The sequence below is a fragment of the Strix uralensis genome, chromosome 1, assembly GCF_047716275.1.
Source record: "Strix uralensis isolate ZFMK-TIS-50842 chromosome 1, bStrUra1, whole genome shotgun sequence".
NCBI lineage: Eukaryota > Metazoa > Chordata > Aves > Strigiformes > Strigidae > Strix > Strix uralensis.
In genome coordinates this window covers 81483263-81500560 of record NC_133972.1, presented here as the reverse complement: position 1 = coordinate 81500560, position 17298 = coordinate 81483263, and the positions used below count along the sequence as shown (strand labels likewise).

The following is a 17298-nucleotide window of genomic DNA, read 5'->3' as shown; positions in this document are numbered from 1 at the left end:
TCATGATGAGGAAGTCTCAACGCATGGACAGTTCAGCCTTCGGCAACAACTAAAGTGGCCATGAGATCTGGCTACTTAGGCATGACTGATGACACTTTCAGGTTGGTGAGTTTTTTGTTTTGGGAGTTTTTGATTGTTCGAATGCCAGAATTACCCTCTTAGCAGAGGTAGCGTCAAACCAGAAATTCAGTGTTATCACTGGGAATTTAAATGGGGCTTTTCCCCCCCTTACACTGTAAATTTTACAATTTTTTTTTTCCCTGCCACTTACATCAGCTTCCTCTGACAAACCACTACTGAGAGCCTTGAGTCTTGTCAGTCTGTAAACCAGCTAAGTTTTACATCTAATTAAGCCCTAAACCTGTGTGCTATAGAAAAGAAGATATTTCAAAAGAATAAAAAATTTGGATTCACCACATACCCTGTCACAATGATGGGCCAGCAACAGTAAGAGAGCAACATGCAACATCCTCTTGTGGGACTACTATCAAGAGATGCTTGCGCTGCAGATTCTTGAACTCACCTGGAAGAACTTAGTGAAGAGAGGGGAAGTCTCAAGAAGTCTGTGTGCGGGAGAAAAAGTAATCTAAATACCAAAATGAGTTGGTCTTGTACTCTTACTGTACTCACAGGTATAGTGAGTTGAAGCCTTCCAGGCACTATTACTGATTTCAAGAAATACACAAGCAGATCAGGTGTTAACATTTACTTTTATTTATAAAAAAATTGTAGAATGTATTAAATACAAACATTTGGAAAAAGCAATCAAGGCTTCGCTAAGATGCCCAGGAAGAGGAAGACAGAATCAAGAAGCTTACCAGGTTTAGAGTTTTTAAACTAGCTGAAGTAATTACTATAATTTTTCACTGACTTCTTTATAGGCAGTGGCCATTATAGCAACCAATGTTATTACTCTCCTTTTTAAAAAACAGAGATATGATTTGCCATATCTTCCCACTCAACCACAAAATGTAAGGAAGCAACTCTTTCCAGGTTAAAAAACAGGGTAATAAATACTAATGCATTTACCCATTACCTACATTGTATAACACTAAACATTTGCTCATAATCACACATGGATATCGACTTTAGCCCCCCAAAAAAATCGATTATATGTTTCAAATCTGGATATCCAATAACGTGTTATAAACTTTATACATTTTTCAGTGAACATCAAAATGAGGACAGTGTTTTGAAGTACAGAAACAAAATAACTGAATGCACCGCCTACACTATAAAGGCCAACTACCAAAAGGGGGACTGGGGTCTAGTGATGTTCCAGATAGCTGGAAAGTCCTACAAACTGCCACTGAAAGACTGGTTGGAAGACAAATCATGTCATGTTCTCAGTCTGTGTTAGCTCCTCTCCCTTTCTAAAAGGTCAAAGGTGAGAACTGTAGCTACTCTCTTCCACACCTTGTGGCAATGAAGGCGTAAACTATCATTCTGCTCTCTACATGGACAAACCAGATTCTGGTTTTCTTAGACTGCTGTTGCTCTTTTACCACTCTTAAACATAGTACATACAGACCACTAAACAAGATGTAGAGGCAAGAGACTACAGAAAATACCTCTTTTGGCTTTTAAAAAGAGAGAAGCACTTCCACTTTCTGACAATATGGCACTCCCTCTGTCTTCCTGCTTTACCCTGTATCTGCTTTTGAGCTGCAGCATAATGCACACTGATGTGGCTATAGGGCCCTAAAGTTAAATTCAGTTCTGAAAAAATGCTGTTTGTGGGACTGACCCTTTGGGGATAACCAAACTATTAAAAAAATCCAGTACAGAATAATCTTGGACACATGAACATTAATAGATGTCTCCCATTCTGCCTTGTATTTGTCAGAACAGGAAAAAGAATTGACAACTTACCAGCACTCACAGGGTTACTACCACAAGGACAAGAGTGCCAGAAGTGTTATGGGATACATAGTGCTGGCAGTCAGCTACGGGATGGACCAACTGGATACCTGCAAGAGCACAGGCAGAATGCTTCTGACAAACCTGCCCTTTGGGGACGGGCTGAAGTTGCACCACATATCCTATTATGAATCCAGGGTTGAACAAATGGACCAGCATCCTGAACACGTGTCAGACCCTGTTACTAAGGAGAGCATTTTCCAGTTACCACATCTACCCTCAGTGCACAGAGGGGACCACGAACATGTGCACTGCTGTGCGGGAATTCCTAAACAACCAATTATTTGCAGATCAACATCTTCAAGAAGAGCTAAATACTTCTACCAGGCAAACACAGAGCAGTTGCTGGATATACCAAATAGGCAGTGGTTCATTTAGCTACAAGCTTGAAAATAAAGTCAATTCCAGCACCTTTCTCAAATACAACAGCATCCCTTACTGCCACACAGACATGCTTATCCTGCTCTCGCTGTGTTCAGTACACTTAAAGCACTTAGTGCAATGAGAACCCTGATGCAGGCTTGAATTCAGATGAAACGGTCAGCCCAGTTCCACCCCATTCCCTTTTTTCCTTTTTGGCAATTATTGATAGGCAAGATCCGTATTTCACAAGCCACAACATATATTTTTTGAAGATATTTAACAGCAGATATTTAACAGCCAGAGCTTACTTGACCCCAAAAGCCTTGCTCCCATCCAAAGAATTCACTGCCACCCAAAGCAAGCAGGAAATCACATGAAGAGGAATCTTGTGAAGGGATGGGAGGTCAGAGTACTGAAGAAATTGAAAGAGACAACAGTCTATTTAGTATGCTGACTGCTTCTCCCTCAGTGCTCAGCTTTTAGCATGAAGTACATCACATTTAAACAACTGAGGGGTTCGTTTTTGTTTTTCTACCCTGGCTGTTTGGGAGGTATTTTTTATTTTCTGGAATCTTCAAGAAAAATAGGCCTTCCATCCTCTGAGTCAAAGACAAGAAACCATGATCTTGGCATCAGTGCCACCCCCCATTACACCACCAGAAATCAATACACCGCCCAGCATCCCTGGTGACACATTTGAAGTTACACTCTTAGAATACACTTGAGCCAGGCAATGGCTCCATTCCAGAAACACACAATGTTACCAAGAGCAGAATATGGCCCCTAGCTTTAACCTAGTTTAAAAATATTTTACAAATGCATTCCTACAAATCTGATCACAGCAAAATATATAGTGGTTTTAAAATGGCAGAAAGTTGAATTCAAACAACTCAGTTTTTAAACCAGTGAGAAATATGGGCAATTTTAAAAGAAAACAAAACTTCTCAAACACAGACATTTGTGAAATATACATGCGCACACACACTCTCTCACACACACCCACCCACTTACTTCACTCAGTGTCAGATTAAGATTACACAAGGCAATTTTCAAGGTTGCATTTACAACCACAATGACAAGAACAGCATTTTTTGAGGTAGCTGAAGTCAAAGAGCAAACCACAGCACAAGCAAAGAAACAGGTGCTCACACTCACACTGAGCCCACTCTTTGGAGACACGTTATCATGTGCGCAGGGGCGTGTGTTGAAGAGGCACGTGTTCCACGGGGAATGAAGTCCAGCCGCACTGGAAACCGGATAAACTACTCTCCAGAAAAGCTTATGTTGGGAGACCAGATGCACGATCAAGGGACCACGGCTTAAATCACTGCACATCAGCTGAGCTGTGGTAACAGTCTTGGTGCTCTTGGTCTGTGGCAGTTCTACCAACAGCTCTGTCTCACGTGCACTGAAGCAAGTACAACTGTGGCAGTTGAAGATGTTATTACTCAGAGCTGTCTGTCCCACTTCTCTCCTAGATGCTACTGTTGGTAGAAAGGTACACATACCCATATCTCACCTGCTCCAGTTTGCAGCCCAGCATTCAAGTTCAAGCCCACCTCTGCGGTATTAGTTGCCAATGGACTGTGAACAGGAGCAGCAGAGACAGAGACTTGAGTTTCCTTCTTCAGGTGCAGTAACATCTTCACCACATTAATAGTGCAGAGATGTCAAACTGCCACAGCTTGAATCACCAGACTTCATCTCTCAGAGCCCTTTGCTAGCCTACAATGAAAGGAGTTGAGCTAACCTCACAGCAAATGCCACGCAATGTGGACATAATGGGATAATAGCTGTGGCTGGCTGACAAACTGGCTCAGCCACAGTAACTGGATCATGTCTCTGGGCATACAGAGAGCTTGATCCTGCCCAAATTATGAAACTGTGTGAAACACACTCATACACACACACATAATGTAGTATTTTCATCAAGAAGCTTTCTACAAATCAACTGTTTGTATGATTACTGTCGAGAGTCTTGAAGATGGGATGGAAATTATGGCAAGACGTTTTTCAAAAGGTAGGAAAAAAAATAATCAACCTCCTACGATTAGGTCTCTGTTGTGTAATTGCTGTATGAGAGAGATGGCACAGATGAGAAGTTGTTATTCCACTGTCTTCCTCCAGTATTCTGCTGCAACTCTGCCTGCTCTTTATATTTGCTCAGAAGATTTTTGGCTTCTTGCAGATCCTGAGAAGAGTTTTCCCCATATTCTTCCTTCAGCCACTGCCTGAACTGCAGAAATTGAACATACACATACAATATGATGAAACAATAACATGAGACTGATGCAGAATACTCCCTCTTGTCCTACAGAATTTCAAGAGCCTTTAACAACACAAAGAAAAACGCTCCAAATACAACATGTCCTTCAATAGCAGCACAGAATACATAGGCACAGGAACACACATTTGAAATCACCGAGATCCCTTACATCCCTAAATGTATCCCTAAAATGACACGCTTGTATACAGCCTGGCTGACTGGAGTAATACAGAGTAAGGAACACCCACTGGGTAAGCACATCCTGGACTTAAAAACACCTTCTTCCCGTTGCATATACAAACAATAAGATGAATTAGTGTGGAAGCTAATATGATCATCCAACTTGCCCAAGTCACAACAGGCTGCAAGAAGGCTGAAAATCAGGAAGTGAACCACTCATATGCTGGGTTTTTTAATGCTGAGCCCACAAACACCAGTAGTTAAAAATGTACTGCAGATATCAGGAAAGGTATCTTCTGGAAAGAAAGGGTCCAGGAGCTTTAAAAGCTATAGTATAGGACCCTAGTATGTTACTGACGTGAATGACTGAATATGGTACGTGGTAACAGATGAACCAAGTCCAGCTGAAGGTCAGTCCATCTCTGTATCCTGGTATGAGAGTAGCCAGATGTAAATGCCGAGAAAAGAATTAGGCAACAGCAGGACAATAATGCTGGGACCCTTCTCCTGGTCATTTCCTCAGCTTCCAGCAATTTTCAGCTCAGATACTTTCAGAGACTGAGGCAGAATCTTTGTTTTTGATAGCAACAGATGAATTTTTCTACCATGAGATCACTTTTGGAATCCACAAATTTTTACCACAAGATATCTGGATGCCAACAAGCTCTGTAAGTACATATTGTATAAAAACCCCTCCTCTTCCTTGACTGGGACCTGCCAATTGATAGCTCCATCTCACATTACAGGGAAGAGTGGAAATCACACCTGTTCACTTGATCTCACTCAACTTTATAGACTTTTATCACATCCTTCTCTGTCATTTCTTTACCAGTTGAATAATCTGAGTCCATTTAGTCATTCCTGACAATCTTGTTGCTCTTTTCTGCAGAAGCAGCAAGTAGACACGAACCCCAACCATTCTGTCGCAGTGGGAATAATACTCATTTTTCAAGCCTTAACTTTCAGAGCTTTGTTCTGTTTGGGGCTCATGGACAGCTTTCATTAAGATTCATTAAGATCATTTACTAGGATGCTGGGAGACAAGACCTCAACATAGTTACTCCCTCCCATTCCCAAAAAATAATAAGGTACTGAGACAAATCTGAAGCCTCAGGCTACCATGTGAGAGTTTGGAATTGGTGCAAACCATATTGTGACCTTAGTGACTAAACCCCTTCCTGTAAGACCAAGACTGAGAGGACCCCATTCCAGAAACCCCACAGGATACCACCCTATAGCAGCACAGCAAAACACCCATGCTGCTGAAATCAGAAAAGAGTTCACACCCTTGGCAGATGGCGTTATTCCACTGAAATCAGGTGTGTAAACAGACACCTGCTAAGGATGTGGTTGGTGTTAAGAGACAGTAGGAAACTACAGCCCAGTCAGTGACTACAGGTGGATATTTCTTTTTACAACCTACTGCCTCCCCCTCAGTGAAAAAAGGCAGAATGTGCCGTCCATGGTGGATGAAAAAAAGAGAGACGTTACTGTCTTTATCAGGCTATTTGCATATAGCCTTAATTGTCATTGCTGTTAGCCCAGACCAATTAGAATAGAAATGACTGTAAGGGAGGAAGGAGACAAGTCTGGAAAGTCCCCCTCTGACTTTTGTCTCTTAAAAATCGGTTACTCTATCATTTACACCAGTTCCAAACGATCCAGGAAACATTCAGTTAAATATTAAAAAAACACAAATATTTACAGTTGCAAACTGCATCATGCAAAACAAATGGTAATTTCTAAACTCTGAGCTTTCTGCAGCAGAATGACAGGATGGAATAAAATCTAAAACAATCAACATCCTTTGCCTCATGTATTTTGCTTTCTGATTTTGGTTTGCCTCTGTTATTGTTGCTGATTTTTAATAAGCACAATAGGCACAAGAGCCCAGAGAACAGCAATATGCTGAGCAATGGAAAATGGAGGTGATGGCCAGATTAGGTTGTTAACATAAGTGGAAGTCACCAGTCACCCACGGGGAGCAGGTCTTTTGCGTGGGATGGTTCTTTTTAGGGGTAAGAAACTAGTTTTTGTTTTATGAAAACCACTTTGCAGTCTTACTGCTCCCTCAATTCTTCTAGGTATACAAAGCCTTCAAAGGTTAAGAAGGAAAAAAGGGTCAGACTTGAGACTGTCCTGCACATCAGAAAATTTATTAAGTCTCAGCCACAGAAGATAGGGGGAACATGACACTTAAGTCATAATGAGAACCTAGTTTAACTCCTGGATAGTAGATTTCTGATTATGATTTCTTTCCTGCTTACTATTCCAAATGAATGTGTAGGGGGGAAACCCGCTATTTTTATGCAACTGGTATTTATAGGTTGGTCTTTCTGCTGCATCCTGAGCAAAACACTCTAGTTTTTAGCCCTCTAAAGGTGTCAGTCTTGTACTGTGTCTTATCACACATGAAGCAATCACTGGATTTAGAGCACAGCCGGACAGGTGGTGTTTAGATGTTGTGCTTCATCTCTTCTCCCATCCAGCATTCCTCAATACCTTCACTTCTATCCACACCGCCCCAGTGGAGCAGGCTTGGCCAAGAAGCCACTCCCTCCAAGCAAAAACAACGACTCAGATAAACCACCCACGCCTCAAAATAATGAGAAGCAGCCCATGATCTGAGACTTGGGGTTGTGTTTCACAGTTCATTTGTCTGTAGTTAATTTACCTGATCAACATCATGTTTTTCAAAATCCTGTAGCTGCCTCTGGAAGCCCATGTTAGGATTGGCACAGGATCTCGCTGCACGGACAACAGACAGTGCATCTTCCCAACCAAAGTCTGTGATGGTCATGATGTAGGCAACCACCAATGTTACGCTCCTAGAGACACCTGCAAGGCTGCATGAGAAAGGCGGTGCAATAAATTGAAGTAGTGCTGTATTTCATCTATCATAGTTAAAAGCATCACTTCCCAACATCACAGCAGACTGCTGTGTTGCTTGCCACCAGGAAGAAATATTACAGTATTTGAGTTAAAAGGTTTTGGTGCTGCTTTTTCAAACGCATCAGAACAAATCTATGGCAAGACCAAGAAAGCGGGTTCTGAATTGTAATTCATATGAGACTGGAAAGGAAGAAATAAGTGTTAAGTCTTCACAAAACCAGGGGAGAGTGTACATGTCCTAAGTTAGATTTGGGTTTTAATAAGCTAGAAATAAGTCACACACTTTCTTATGCCTATATAGATCAGAGCAGTGAAATAAGATCATTCCCTCTCCACCACGAATAAAGGCTTCAATTTCATGGAGCCAAAATGAACTTTAACTGAACTGTTCAAGTGCGTATGTCTGGTTGCTTGAGCTCTTTTCCTCCTTCTGCTATCCATGCATTGTGCAACTTCAACTCTCAAGACTTCAGTTTTGCCTCGTGAAACACTGGGATAAAATAAGAATCATTCACTATTACTTGTCTGACAGCGCTGGACAAAAAACTTTGAACTATTACTGTTGTGAGTATTAATGAATGTGTTTGAGTTACATTTGTACCAGATTCTTTCACTTGGCATTTCAAGAACATTTTATGTTTTTGAAATGTTTCACAAATTTAAGTATGTGATTTTTAAAACTCTACTAGAATTCAGACAAATTATCCCTGGCTTACATACATGGAGACTGACCAAATGACTCACGCACAGCCCTATCATGAGTCAGTAGCAAACCGAGGATTTATGCTCAGGGCCTGTGTACAAGTCCAGTGTTCAAATCATGAGATGACTCTCATGCCAGATATAGACTCAGATATGTAACTTGGACATACAGCACAAAGACTACAACCAATAGGAGAGAGCAAGAAAAAACCCAGGGTGGGATTTCTTCTTCTATTCTCTACAGTCCCAGGAGCACCTCTCCAATCAGAGACTTGCTATTAACAAATGCGACGTTTGAATGCTTCAGCAGTTTAAAGAAAAAAAGAGAGAAAAAAAAATCAATTTCTGTTCAGAGGAAAATTTTTTTTAACAACTCTGAAGTCACCAAAATAGCTGTTATAGAAACTAATCAAATTATTAGAATTATGGAAGTCATCTTTAGAAATGCAGTGATTAAAATAATGGGAAATAAATAATACCTCTCTAGTCAATACATCTCTAGTCAAATCAGTACTACAAAAAGATTTGATAAGAAGAGAAGGTCAAGAAGAATTTCTTGGGCTCCTTTTATCTCCAGGTAGCTGCCTACCCCAGTGACTCAAAAGTCCTAGCGTGAGGCTTTAATAGCATTCACAAATCTTCTGGGGCTCTTCAAATAAAGGGGGCATTTCAGTCCAAGGGGATTTTGCTATAAAGTGGAGATGAACACTAACTTATTAAAATGATTAACATCCAAACCAAGGTAGAGAAACCCTTAGGAAGATTTTTGGCAAGTGGCATACATACCAATGAACTAGGCAGCCTTCACCTGTAAGCCGGCACTCATGGATAAATTTGATGCTCTCTCTGAAATGCCTTGCCCTGAAAACAGAAAGGGAATAAAGAAAGTGCTCTATTCAGTAAAATCACTACTTAGAAAGAGAGAAATGTTTCTGAAAGCTCATTTAATGCTGTTGCTAGAATTTAGAACTGAATACAGGTCTTACAAGGTAAAAGGTAGTGTCTGCCAATGAAACACAATACTCACTGGCACAGTTATTCTCCACTCTACCTGCAGAAGAAACTGGTATCTTATGTACTATGGTGTGATAAACATTAACAAACTCTTTATTCTGATGACAGTCAAGTCTGTATTTAAGTTTGTGTTTTACTCCTCTTTGAACTACTAACTTGACCTTGCATGTCCTTGCATATGCTCCGATGTTAGATGAAATTCAGCACGACCACATGAACAGTTCTCAAGGTATACTGTCTCTCACAGAGGCATCCACTACCCGCTACCTAAACTTACATTTAACTTTGACTTCACCTCCCTCTTCAAACCATGTACTAGGACACATCTAAATGTTATGACTTTCTTCTTTGCAACAAGAAATCTCTACCTTTTGTTGCTATGAAAAAATCCTCAATTGAAGCCCTGACTTCTTCAGCTCCTTCCAGTCTCCTCCCCTAGACTGCAGTACCCCTTCTGCCTGCCCTTATTCAGAGTGTCAGCCAAACCCTGCCTACAGCCCACCTTTTTTGAAGCAGTGGAAGAGAAAATGTGGAGAAGATAAAGGCTCAGTTTACAAACCTTAAGGTTTGTACTTTCATTATCCTTTACACATGCCTTTTCATTTTAAGTGGGGCAAGTCTGAAGAAAAGTAACTGGGCAGCTGTCATTACTTCAGTAAATCTGCAGCATCACCTCCTTGAATCCCAGTCCCAAGTTGCTCACGCTGCCTCTGCCTTTCAGACTGCAAAGCCTTGGGGCTGCCTGCAATTTATTGCAGGTGCAAGCAGCACCTCTTAGTTCAACAGAGCTGGAGATCGCTGTGGCATTTGAGTACTCTTGCAATTTAAGCTCAGAAGCAGTAGCAATGTGTGCAACACAAAGAGCTTTTTAAGGGGCAGTCAGTACCAGCCTTACCGGCAAAGACGAACCTGAAAGCACATTGCTCTCAACACCCATGAAACACAACGTCCTGTATTCAAGATGTTTCCCCTCTCAGGGTGAATATTATACCACAAGGGTAAAAGAAAAAAACCTCAACCCAGCACCAACAGCCACACAAAAATCAGGAATACCCACATAAAAGGAAGCTTCCCTTCCTGCCCAACAGTGCAGCTGCTGATACTATAAACACTCAAGACCTGGAGGAGGACAACAGTGATGCAATAGAGTGACAGTACCTGTAGAACTTGCAAAGGCAACGATGTCTAAGCTGAAATATCTAAAAACAGGGATCTCAAAGCCCAGGACTCCCTCTCCAAGGCAGTTCTTGCATCACTGGGTACAACATGGAGAACACAGCTGAAGACCTGAGTGCCTTATTTGGAAAATTTCAAGGGCACAATGCAACCCCAAGCTTTAGGACGGCATGTCAACTCAGAATTTGATGTTTCTCAAGAAACTGATTGAGTACGTGGGATAAGCAAAGAAGAGGGATGAAGCCTTACAAATGCATTTCTACTCAGACTGCCAGTCCAAAACATTTTCAGTGGCTGAATTCTAACAAATCACGGCACTCACATCTTCCTGGGGGGCACAAGCAGCTTTATATAAATGAACTCAGAGGACAAATGAGATGTGTGCGCAAGAGGCGTTGCTATTGCACAACGAAGGAGCACTTAATCTGAGATTGAACTGATTCAGTCAAATGAAACTTGGTTAGGGCTGGATTGACAACATCCCAATCTTCTCATATACCCATCTTTTCTCTTTCTCTCTAGAAAATCTGGCCAACAGCACAGCTCCAAGCACCACTGAACTCACTTCAATAGTCTAGAACAAGTTTTGGTTAAACACTTTGATACTTTGGTTTGAAAAATGTCTGTGAATGAGCCTAACACCTTTGCAAGGTATTAAATATAGCTAGCAGTGAACTCCATTCACTCAGTTTTATTCACCCTTCCTTATTGCTGACAATAACATCTGCTGAAACACTGTCAAGTGTAAGCATTTACAGACATTCATGAAAATGAGAAGGTAAATAGCCAAGCTTAGAATTAGTGCTGCTCTACAGAACCATGGCCCCTCCTCACCTTGAGTGACAGAAAAGGAAAAAGGTACTCCTCGACAACCCTATGGTATCAGGGTCTGTGCTGGCTCCAGCAAACAGTTACCTAAATTCATTTTCAAAGTTAGGGTACAAACCACATTTACATGAAAACTAAGACCGAGGACCAGTTAGCTGTGTGGCTAGTGCCAGACACAAGGAATGGCAAGTCTTACATTAACCACAGTTGATTATCATCTGTAACAGGAAAGCACTTGACAAATGTGTTGATTTGCAGCCTATTTGTTGGACTAAACAGTTACTTCAAGACAATTTATTACATGATATCTGGCTTTTACATCTCCCAGCTTAAAGGTGGGTCCTGAACTGCATCATCTTCTCAGTGGGAAAACACCACGGGAAAAAGAACCAGTACAGTGCCCCTATCAGCATTAGCAAGCTGGATAATCCAAAACTAAGCTGAGGACAGAGTTATACCACCAGATCTACATATTCATTTGTTGCTAGTCAGACTTCCACAAATATTAAAAAGGTTAAAAAGAAAGCATCCACATCAGTTAGGAAGAAGCATCTTGACGTTTCTTGCCTTTAGCAACGTAAATGCAACAAAGATCCACGTAAATGTCTTTTCTTAGTAGGTTATCTGGCTTTTGTATTACTACCATTAACAGCCTGACCACTGGAGGTTAGTTTCTTAAAAACAGGTAGCCTAAAACAACTAGCTGGAACAGGACAGGAAGGGAAGATTTGATTTCTACAGAATTAACTTTTTAGTAGCAGGTTCTATAGGAGATGACATTTCTGGAGAAGTCAATGGACCAAGGTAAAATTCTCACAGTCCAGGGAAAACACTCATTTAACGCCTATAAAGCACCTCAAGTCTCAAAAGCAACTTGATTCCTGTGCTTGGTAGGGGCAGAACACAGGAGTAGAAGCAAGCTTTTGAGACTTTTTTACTGAACACCCACATGTTAACAGGGGAATCCCTGGTGTATTTCCCTGGCAATTCATTCCTCTGAGGAAGGGAGCTGCACTAAACAAGCTTACTAGGAGTAAATGTGCATTACACACATAAGAAACCAGAAGTTTCCCTCACAGAAACTGAGCTGAAGTGAATTAATTGCTCACAGTCTCAAAATTCAGTGGGTAAAGGCTTTCAGTTGGACCTTACCAACCTGCCAGCAGTTGCAAAGTAGCAGCAAAGCTTCTGACAAATCTGCTGTTGGGAGAGACAGACAAGACAGCAGCGTGTATCTGGTCAGTTGTGCCTGTCAAACATTGCCAAGAAAATGCAATGACCTGCAATACAGGATGCTGCTTTTTCTTCTTCCCCTGACAACACCAGAATCCCTCTTTTAAAAGAAGATGATAGATACACAAAGATGTTGCAGAGGGACCAATTCCCTTTCCTGTTCCCCAGCTATCCCTCCATCCGCAGAGGGCACAGGCAGTACGGTTAACCTCTCCTAGATAAGATTGTGTCAAACCCTCACAGACTGAACAAACACAGCTTCCTCTTGCTTTCAGAAAATTGTATGTGCAAAGCAAGCAACATTGCTATTTGCAAGCATCATCATTTGATTTTACTTAAAGATCTGGACTGTATAAAGCAAAAAAGAAAAATCGGTTACTCATCAAGTTTTATTTTAAGTGATAGAATGTATCAGTATTAGAAGTAATGACGTTTGCTTGCAACCACCTGATACCAAAGCAAGTATTTTAGATGCCTGCAGCATAACAGAAACAATACTCATGCAAATATTCTATCTTCTTACTGAAGCTTTAAGAGCTTTGGTACTGCGCCAGACAGCTCAAGTGCCGGAGGTGGTTTTTCAGTATAACTCCTTGATATTTAACAGTGAGGGAGGAGCTGAACTGTACATTGATTAACGTTTATCACAAATCCCATCCCCTCTATATTCCCAATTGATCCAGATCTCTGTTAACAAAGGAAGCAGATTTGCAAAATGTTTTCAGAAATGCTACAGATCTCAGAATTGCAACATACAATTAATATGACAACATGTGAATGTTTCCCTCTAATCTCATAGCTTTTTTCCTTCACAAAAGGATTTTTTCTACGTTTATTTATTTTAAGTATTAAGGCCACAGAAGTTGTCCATGACAAAGGCAGTTAGCTGTCTGCCTTCTCATTACAAACCTGTCTTGAAATTTAGGAGTTTGGGGTGTTTTTTGTTGTGAGTTGAGGGGGGGGTGTGTGTGGTGGCTTGGGTTTTTTTTCCCCCCTTTCCCCTAAAATCACAACAGAAATGCAGAATGAAAAGGCAAATCACCACACATTAAATGCCACACTGGAATCTTTCTAGGGTATGAGAAACACATACTCTATAAATATCCCCTGAAAGCATGAGCCGGAATATTGCTGTGATGTGAGAGAAAAGCAGTGCTGCATTTCCTTCCGCACCTACCAGGCCCCTTTCAACTACTTGTTTCTCTACAAAACTTGGCAGCAGGATGTGGCTGAAACCCCCCTCACCTCTCCCCAACATAAACAGTGAGCTCTGGAAGAAAGAGTTGGTCACCATCCAAGTTCTCTTACAAAACCTGTTTTGATTTCTCTTTGGAATCAAGACTTGCTATGCTCAGTGGTTCAAAACATTAAAACCAAGGGCAAGTCAATTAACGTTTCATGAATGTTACCAGAGATGAGAAAGAGCGAGGCTGGGACACCCTAGTTTCAGTACATATATCCTCAAGGCAAGAGTCATCACAGGGCAGAAACTCCCCACCATGCCAGCCTAATACTAAGAGCAGTGGGGCCTTCTGAGACAGGTTCAAGAATTCTGGAGCAGATAGTTGCAGGGGTACTTTGCACACTGGGACTTTATCTTGAAGGCCTACTGTGAGGAATTTATTTCAACCCTTGAAGCACCAGGCTTCATACCTCTTTGAAATATTTTCTTTTTGTTAATGGCTGGAGATAGCACTAACAAAAAAGAACAGCCAAGCAAAAAGATTTACAACAGTGGCTAGAATAAACTGGCACTAAATTAGGAGCAGACTCACAAAGGAATTCCTGAAGTTTAAGGCCACAAATGAACAGTGTTTACATACTGACCCTCCTACAAACCCTCACACAAAAAAAAGCAGGGTCTGAACCAAAGTGGCTGGAATAAAGTGTTACTGTGTTTTCTTAACGGATTAAAACCCACATTTGTGTAATACTTGTGAGAGATCAGAATGAGATCTTTCAATTCACTGTAAAACAGACATCGCAGTACTGAGGGATTTCTGGGGTTTTTTGATTTATTTTTAAAGAAAACTTACAAGTTCTGCGAGGGTGAGTCAGCAGCAGGAATGCACAGATACTTCACTCCCTGTGTAAAGAAGCAAAAATGAATGAGAAGAAAATATCCAAGTTAAATACATTTATGTACCACTGTGCAAGTCCTGCTCTAGACTTGTGCAATTTTATTGACTTTGAGAAAGGCACACCATTGTTCAGGCAAGCAGAGATCATCTCTATGCAGCCAGATTTTAAAACACTGTTTCACATATGCTTTGTTGCTAAGACACCAGCACATAGCTTAGTCATGCTTATCCCAAGGCCCAACATCAAGCTTTTTAAAGTAGAAGCATCTTTACTAAAAGTGTGTAAACTTCTCTTTCAAAACTCATTCTTCTTACATTTCTAGAAAAAATAAGTTGCATCTTCTCCTGCCCTTCCATTTCTCTGAACAGATGCTACAACCTAGAATTGTGATAAGCAATTTATTTTGATCCCATGCAATCATTTTTATTTACCTAGTTGATAAACCAAACAAAATGCATTTCAGAGAAGAAGCATGTTTGTGGTATGACTTTTGATTTTTATTTTTTGGAAACTTCAAGAAGGACAACTGTAAAACTCATTCTTTTCTTCCACAAAGATAGCCTCATTTTCTTAGTCAGCTATCATAGCAAGTTACAAGATAATTAGGGAAGTTAGATAACCATTTCTGATGCATTAAAAATGTTACTGGGTATATTTAAAACAACACTATAATCAGACACTACTGCTTTGCATTGTCAATGCTCATTTTAACTGTCATTTTATTTTCAAAGCTTGTTTTGCTCTTATGACTGTTAAGAAAAAGAACACTTCTGAAAGCATATTTAGCTAACTTCTCAAATAGGACTTCCAAGAATATAGACTGCAGCTCAGACACACAAAAACTAAATCATTCACCAAGAGTCTTTCGACATCTCAGATGAAGAGTTATGAATTTTTCAGATGTACTTGTAAAGATAAGGATTCACAGCAAAAGGTCCACCATAAAATGCACCTTAGTTTACCTTTCTGTAATAAAGCAAACCCCCATAATGATCCTGCATGTTCAATGACACACACGGAAAGTCGCTTATTTATCTAAAAGAGATCTTTTGTCAACAAGGTGGAACACAACATGCATCTACCAGGCATTTCATTTGCCAGGCGGGGTGGGGGGTGAAAATTTTATTGCTCAACTGTGGTGGCCATCCTCTGCAAGATGCATGAACTTCACCACTGTGTCAGAGAGGATGTGGTGATACCTCAGCCCCATCCACCACTTGCACATGGCACCAGCCATTTCCTCAATCCACCAGAACTCCTTCGGCCAGTGTCTTCTTCGCAGTCACACAGATCTGAGAGCCTGTCCTGTCCCCACCATGCCTTACCAGGCTTCCTCACTCTGACAGGCCATCCCCAGCATGCCACAACCATAGCAGAGATGCTACTGTCTATGGCCTCTGGTTTGGACAATGCAGAGTCAGAGTGGGGAAGGCTCTGCAGACAGTGCTAAGCCTGGAGATGGAGATGTGATAGTACCTGACGAGGGAGAAGGCACCATCAGGACAAGACCAAGCCAGTGACAGCATGTGGCATTTTGTGTGAGAGCTGCATGGCAAAATGCAGCTGAGGAGAGAATGAGAATGAAATCAGTTTGCAAGCCAAAGCAGCTTGCTGCCGGAGGCAACAGCATCAACAAGTAACGGTCCTCCTGCCTTGTACAGGGAGAAGGGATGTCTGCTGTAGGAAACCAGGATGGCTCCACAGCCATAAGCTGATCCACAACAGCTTGCAGAGATATGTTCATTTAGAAAGACAATGTAGCAGTAATACATATATTGATAGGCTGCTGAGCCGAGCACAGTAATTATATTGTGACAGATGAATTACGATAATAAGCATCTTGTATGACACATCTGAGAGATTTATCTCGGACACTAGTATCACTTCAAGTGAGTCACTCCAGTACAACGAGGGCCTGTGACCTGAAAGTAAATCTACATCCTATTCTTTCCCCCTACACCTCTAGACAACTCCATGCCACTAACTCTGCACCATCAAGGGAGAAAACAGGAAGAAAACTGAAGGTAGGAGATGGGTTCACTCTGGATCACACTATATGCCAGAAGGTTCGCTCCTCCGGAATGCACTGATGCAAGTTGTTCCACAGATTTCAGAAGCTACGGCACATGCTGACTGCTTTTCACAGGCTGAGTGCAGAGGGGCTTTCAGATCATGTTCACTTTAAAAGCAGAAGTAGCACCAACGCAAGTTTAAGACCCACAATGTTCTTTTTTTGTCATGGCTGACTAGTTGCCACTACCGCAAGCAAGCATGAAACTACCCTCTGAGAGACCGCACATGGTACTGAATGGCTCATCCAGAGCCTGATCCTGGAGGTCTTCGGCTTACAACTTCCAGTGAAGCCCACAGCACACTTTTCACTACTGTGCTTGCAAATGCTCAGTATCAGCCTATTAGTCTTATTAATAGAGCTTCTCAGGCAGGAGATGGTTAAGGTTACTGGAATTTGACAAGTTTTGACAGATGCATGTCACTTGTACAGTGTTTTTGGAAGGCTGTGGTGATGGACTCCTCCCTGTGAGGAAATAATCACACACTCAACTCAGAAATAGTTAGAGGTGGGATTTCAAAAAGTACTGTGCAGTGACCTAACCCGACTCCCACAAAAGTCAACGGTGAAA

The 17298-nt window shown here is 41.3% G+C and overlaps 1 protein-coding gene across 5 annotated transcripts in view; it reads right to left on the bottom strand.

Moving 5' to 3' along the window:
- Positions 1-691: 691 nt before the first annotated feature.
- Positions 692-17298, bottom strand: part of DUSP22 (dual specificity phosphatase 22) — a 44726-nt gene continuing 28119 nt past the window's right edge. For 3 of the 5 annotated variants that reach the window (XM_074873172.1, XM_074873163.1, XM_074873181.1), the window contains 4 exons: positions 14611-14660; positions 9110-9184; positions 7404-7575; positions 692-4519 (listed from right to left, as the gene is read on the bottom strand). In XM_074873172.1, coding sequence (XP_074729273.1) covers positions 4334-4519; positions 7404-7575; positions 9110-9184; positions 14611-14660 — 483 coding nt within the window. In that variant the 3' untranslated portion in view covers positions 692-4333. The remainder of the gene's footprint in view (positions 4520-7403; positions 7576-9109; positions 9185-14610; positions 14661-17298) is intronic. The other 2 variants (XM_074873191.1, XM_074873198.1) reach the window with 1 other exon arrangement.